Genomic DNA, 6532 nt, shown 5'->3' with positions numbered 1-6532 from the left:
CACTTTTTACATACATACAGTGAGTTCAAAAAGTAAAAAATACTGCATTGCAGCTGCTCATTAGAAAAACAAACATTGAAATGAAATTTTTTTTACGAGAAGTAAAGTATATTTAATTAAAAACTAATTTTTTAACAGCACTTCATTCAATAATTTCTGGTGGTTATAATACATATAAAGTAATATTATTCAACCAAAATTTTGAAATAGCCAATATGTTTAGGGCCATTGTCTTGAATGTATAACAAATCACCGGGTTCACATCCAAAAATCTCGAAACTAGGCATAAGTGAATCTTCTAGAATGCCATACCACCCACACCATAAGTGAACCTCCTCCGAATTTAAGTGTGCGCAGCATATTCCTATCGGTGAGACCGCATCGCTTGTCACACCAAGTCCAAATGCGTCCATCTGAATTAATACGATTAATTTTCGTTTCGTCAGACCAAATTACTAGTTTCAACTGTTCGCTTGTCCAGTTTTTGTGTTCTTTCGCAAATTTCATCCTACTTTTTTGTTTTTCACTGACATGAACGGTTTTTTAATCAATTTAATTTCGAATGGTATTGTTGCATACTCTAGTGCCTAAAGACGAGAATAACACTTTGTTAGCCTCCACTGAGTATTTAGCTGCATCAGTCATGATAGGACACCATAAGGTCCTTTCTGTTTCAGGAGTGAGCTTTGTTAGGAGTGTTAATTTGATTTTGTTATACTCTCGCAACAAAGTTGCTAAGGAGAGTATTATTGTTTTGTTGACATGACGGTTTTTTGTAAGTCCTAAAACTAAAAGAGTCAGATATAGGGTTATATATACCAAAGTGATCAGGGTGACGAGTAGAGTCGAAATCCGGATGTCTGTCTGTCCGTCCGTCCGTCTGTCCGTCGTTTTTTTCAGGCATTTCCATATACAGTTCAAAAATGGAAGAAATCGGATAATAACCACGCCCACCTCTCATACAAAGGTTATTTTCAAAATCACTAAAAGTGCGTTAACCGACTAACAAAAAACGTCAGAAACACTAAGTTTTACGGAAGAAATGGCAGAAGGAAGCTGCACCCAGGCTTTTTTTAAAAATTGAAAATGGGCGTGGCCTCGCCCACTTATGGACCAAAAACCATATCTCAGGAACTCCTTCACCGATTTCAATGAAATTCGGTATATAATATTTTCTTAACACCCTGATGACATGTACGAAATATGGGTGAAATCGGTTCACAACCACGCCTTCTTCCAATATAACGCTATTTTGAATTCCATCTGATGCCTTCTCTGTATAATATATAGTACATTAGGAACCAATGAAATGACGTATAATAAAATCTCGATTATCACTTTATCATGCGAGAGTATAAAATGTTCGGTGACACCCGAACTTAGCCCTTCCTTACTTGTTGAGAATCGATTTTTTTTCCAGAAGTCTATCAAGAATCGACTTTACAGTTACAGTTTGCGATTTTGCCGTTACCTCTTTCCATTTTACGGTTAAGGGACTAACTTTTAGGAAAATTGAGATAATAAATTTTAGTCACATTCAATTTAACATTCATAATTCGATGAAACCGTGAAAAGATTCCAATCACGTTTGGCATCATATTATTGCTATATTATAGGTCAAAGACTCACTTAGTTTCAGTACTATAATTTGCTTCGTGTCTGGGATATTTCTATTAAAACTTACCTCAAATGAAATATACATAGATATGTGATATAAGCTCAACAAAAGAGTTCACATTTAATATATCGTATACTCGTATTGTGTCAGCTAGAGAGTCGGAAATCACATTATCAGGAAAAAGTTTTCAACGAATTGCAATAATGTTTGGCATTACTTAAGTATGTTCGAGAACACGTCACATATTTTCGGTCGTAAGCTTTAGCATACTTAATATTCTAATCAGTGATAAGATAAGATTGATAGGAATACTTATATAACGTTATCAGAAAGAGAAAGTCACTGTAACTCACATATTCACGGAAATATATATATACAAACTGAAATGGTAGTTTGAAAATGGGACCGAATTTTATCAATTTTTAATACAAGGGCGCATTATTATAAGGAAGGCTGTTGCCTGAAATTCAATACTATATCTCACAGATTGGCCGAAATTTCCGGTAAAATGGTAAATGTTAAAAAGTGAGCCGTAGGAACTGAGCTCAATATATTGGGTTTTTGAGATTTTCCAAACTAGTGGTCTGATTTCGATTTATAAAAATTTGTTTCTGATTTGTAAAAAATATATTTCATCAACTCAAGGCTCACTTATTTCAAACATCTGTCTACATGCGGCCACCCTAAATAACTTGAAAGTAAAAATCGACTTCAATTTACTTGTTTAAAACATTTTATTTAATATTGTATTTTTTTATCACAAAAAGTCGTTAACTAATGATGGCAACGAGTTATACGCAAAGACCTAGTCTTCAAAGTAATTCTAGTGAGCAGAATCGCTTCATGGACAAATTAATGTGGAAAATATTTAGCTTCTACGACGAACAGTCTCTAATCGATGTGACATTTAAAGTTTCGAACCCAACGGCTCTGTAAGTATCACTTTGTCCTCAGCTTACATAAATGATTTAGATTAATGTTTTTAATTTTTGGATTGCACAGTATTCCTGCGCATCGCTTGATACTCGCAGCAGCGAGTCCATACTTCGAGAACCTTTTCAATGGCGATCAAGGCAACTATCCTATTATCGAGATAACTGATATCGATAGCGATATTTTTGAGCGACTAATAACCTTTTGTTACACTGGTCAGACGCTCTTTACCGTTTCCAATGTCAGTGCTATGCTGAAGGCAGCAATAGTTTTGAAATTGGACGATGTCATAACCTCTTGCGTGGACTACCTCATAGCACACATTAATAAATTCACTTTGCAGGCTGCTTATGCGCTGGAGCGTGAATCGCGATGTGAACATCTTATGCAGAAAATCATCGAATATGAAACACAGAATTTCGTGGAGGTGAGTATAAATATACAGGTAATGTCTCAAAATAGCGGTACTTGTATAATGAAAATTTTCTTTCCGATAACACTAGATAAGCAAAAGCGATGAGTTTCTGAATTTTGATTTTGAAAAAATGCAACGTATTCTGGAATCTGTAAATTTGAATATAACTCGTGAGGAAGATGCTTTCGATGCCATAAACCGTTGGTTCAATTACAACGTTCCTGCGCGCCAAGAACAACTGCCACTTTTAATAGCTTGTCTCCGGCTTACCCAATTCGATGCGGACTTTCTGTTGACACACATACAACCTCTACCTGGTTGTGAACTGCTGGCCTTCAAGGCGATATCGTGGATCAGAGAGCCTGCAGCACGGACAAAGATAAATATGCGATTTACAAGACCACGTGGGATTAGTGCTGCAAATTGTGGTGAGAAAACATTGCTGGCGGTTTGCGGGAATGAGGTAAGCGCACACTGTGGCTCACATTCAAAAATGATAATCATAAATTAATGTACGTACAATATTTTTGAAATAGATTTATCCCAAGCTGCTACAATATAGCAAAGCTGAGGATAAGTGGCAGGAATATGCGAGTATAAGGTGCGACTACAAATGTTATAGAACTATCTTAAAGGATGATAATTTATTATTTGTTGGCGGCATTAAAAAACGTGCCATATTAAACATCGTCCGCAGCTGGAATATTCGAAATAAGACATGGCGAAATTTGGCCGCCATGAACCAAAAAAGATTCAGACACTGCGTTGTCGAATTGGATGGAAAAATCTACGCGATTGGTGGTCTTGATATTGGAAAGACTCTATCGTCAGTGGAAAGGTAAATACGTATAAATCTGTAACGAATTACCTAACGATGATTTTGTGAGCTTCAGCAATTAAAGGTTAACTTAAAGATTATTAGTGAAAGCACTTTAGAATAGATGTGTTATTTTAGTATGGATGTTGGACAAAATACGGTGCCCTACATTTAAGAAGAAAGGAATTCAATGGAATGTTATGGTTTGGTTGACTGTGACTTTAGAAAAGTCGAACTCTCTGACATGTTCATTGTCAACGATTTCTTTAGAATAATTCTAAGTTTTAATTAATAGACTATGCAGGGTCACAAAATGTCACTTTTGAGGCTGCAATTTATAGATATCTATTCTTTTTCATAGCTTTCCTTTTTATTTTCAGATATACGACTTCTGATGGTTGGCAGTTCGTAAACGGCTTGATTGTTGGACGATATGACCCATGTGCAGTGACTTTGAATGGCAAAATCTACATAATGAGCGGAATAAATGGCGACAATGACTATATAAAATCCGTCGAATGCTACAACCCAGTTTCGAATGCCTGGACTTCTTGCGCGGACATGATAGAACGTCACACTTTTTCTGTTGTAAGTTAGATTACAAAATAATTACTAATAATAGTAGAACGTTTATCAAGTCATGATTTTGTAGATTGAGGAGAATCTAAGAACGGTATATGACGACTTTACTTAAGTGTTTCGACTCCTTAGATTTCTATTACTATAGACAGATCTACTTAACCGGAATTCGAATCCTGTCAGAGTTTTCCAATTAATTTGTGAAATACATATTTTCGCTACAATAAGACTCCATTTGATTTTACCGTTGCAAACCTTCCTTAGAGTTTTCAGAACCTGAAAACTAGCTCTGCTTCAATAAAAATTACCTAAATTGTCTAACTGAAAACAGTCACTAATTTATTCTGTCGCCTCTTAGCTCTATTAAAGCTAAATACAACGTTTATTGCTACTTTTTATATTACAGGCAGCTGCACATAAAGGTCACGTTTATGTTTTAGGCAGTTACGGTGATAACAGAACTGTTGAACGTTACGATCCTCAGCAGGACACATGGTCTAAGGTATATTAAGTTAATTTTTGCCGATCGCTCGAGGTCAAACTAAATATTATTGACAAAATTTCGCAGATTTGTTCTTTGGAGAGGTGGTTCATATCGTGCGTGTCGCTAGACAATAAACTATGGGCTATTACTGGTGACTTCCTTTCTGGCATGACATGTGTATCAGTCTATGACGAGGAAAATGACCGTTGGGAACAGAAGTTCGCATTGCCCGAACGAAATATTCATTCCTTATTTGTTGTACCTGAAGCCTTACTGAAGTCGAATGAGTAACCAATATTAATAAATATATTTTTTGTTATAAATTCTCTTATAAAAAATACCAAAATATCTGATTTTCTCGTTTTGGAAAAAGCGTCATATATTTTGTATGCTTCACAGGTTTTACCTAATACGGATGTTCTCGTATTCTCAGGCTGAGTAAACTCTTCTCTCTTACTATTTTGCTTCCAATACAGAGAATGAAAGGTTATTGCTTTCGCAGTGGTTTTGAAAAAGGTGAGCGCATTTCACCACAATCAATATCAGCGGACTTGAAAATATCACAATTGAGCAAAATAATAATATTACTCTCAATGCAAGTTTTAACTTAAGCTTACAGATACGCTTTCAAGCAACGAGCAAACGGCTGCATATATTATTTACAAACATCTTCTTGCAACAACAGCGGAGTTCAATTTTTTAATAATGCCTGAGTTTATGTTTAATAAATTTTTGAAAGGCATACATATCTATATATTACATATTCATTTGCATAGTGATATGCTTATACCCACACCATAATACACTCCGTTCAAGTTGTTGCGCATACTACATGGTGGTCCTTGATCCAATTTCAATCTCGCTTCAATATTGTAATATGTTTTGCTTGTGGTTTTAGAGTTGCATAAAGCATGATTGAGGACTCGTGTAACTATTCAATAAACGACTTTAAAGAAAATAGACACGCGAATGCATGTTTATAAACATGCAAGCATGTCGACAATGGAGTTGTGACAATGTGAAAGAATATTGTTGCTGAAAATATTTAAAATCGTCACAAGTGCCGTGTAGCCACTTTTGCCATTGCTTTTTGCGAGGTTGTCACATTTCCTTTCAAGAAGCAAAATCAGAAGCTCTCGCGATGTATAATTTTTGAAAGTTTGTCACCGCGGCAAAAGTGATTTTGATTAACACTTTTCGTCATAGGCAAATCTCGGAACCCGAGACCCTTAAAAAGCATTTTTGAATCTTGGTAAAAAAGATGGGTTTCAGATCACTTTAACATACAAGTATGTGAAACGAAATTTTTAGGTATTTATTGCCATTTGAACACGACTTTCCAAAGAAAGTGCTGCTTATTTTGGATATTGCTCTAAGTCGCACGGCTGAAAACCATTTGGTTAAGGCTACAGATGACGGATTGATATGGACAATATTTATGCCATAATTGTGTGGCCTTAGATTTTACCGTTGAATCAAAACTCTATTACAGATGTGAAATTTCCTTCCACAAACAGTCTTTTCAATATAACTATTGCTACTGGAACAGATAATAACTCAAAATCTCTAAATGTAAAAATTTCGATGCTGTGTGCCTGTTTGCGCTCTTTTGTTAAACACTGTCGAGGGATTCCATCACATCCGCCGTGTTTGGATAAATATTTCTAGTTATAGCTCTAAGGTCTT

General features: G+C 35.6%; 1 protein-coding gene across 1 annotated transcript in view; it reads left to right on the top strand.

The window, feature by feature from the left end:
- Positions 1–5137, top strand: part of LOC120775138 (kelch-like protein 17) — a 19962-nt gene extending 14825 nt beyond the window's left edge. The window contains exons 2-9 of the mRNA XM_040105209.1: positions 2386–2550; positions 2621–2978; positions 3055–3429; positions 3503–3567; positions 3664–3804; positions 4164–4371; positions 4769–4864; positions 4931–5137. Coding sequence (XP_039961143.1) covers positions 2396–2550; positions 2621–2978; positions 3055–3429; positions 3503–3567; positions 3664–3804; positions 4164–4371; positions 4769–4864; positions 4931–5137 — 1605 coding nt within the window. The 5' untranslated portion in view covers positions 2386–2395. The remainder of the gene's footprint in view (positions 1–2385; positions 2551–2620; positions 2979–3054; positions 3430–3502; positions 3568–3663; positions 3805–4163; positions 4372–4768; positions 4865–4930) is intronic.
- Positions 5138–6532: the final 1395 nt, after the last annotated feature.

The sequence above is a fragment of the Bactrocera tryoni genome, chromosome 1 (genome assembly GCF_016617805.1).
Source record: "Bactrocera tryoni isolate S06 chromosome 1, CSIRO_BtryS06_freeze2, whole genome shotgun sequence".
NCBI lineage: Eukaryota > Metazoa > Arthropoda > Insecta > Diptera > Tephritidae > Bactrocera > Bactrocera tryoni.
The sequence above is the reverse complement of the archived record's forward strand: the minus strand, read 5'-3'. Positions and strand labels throughout refer to the sequence as shown.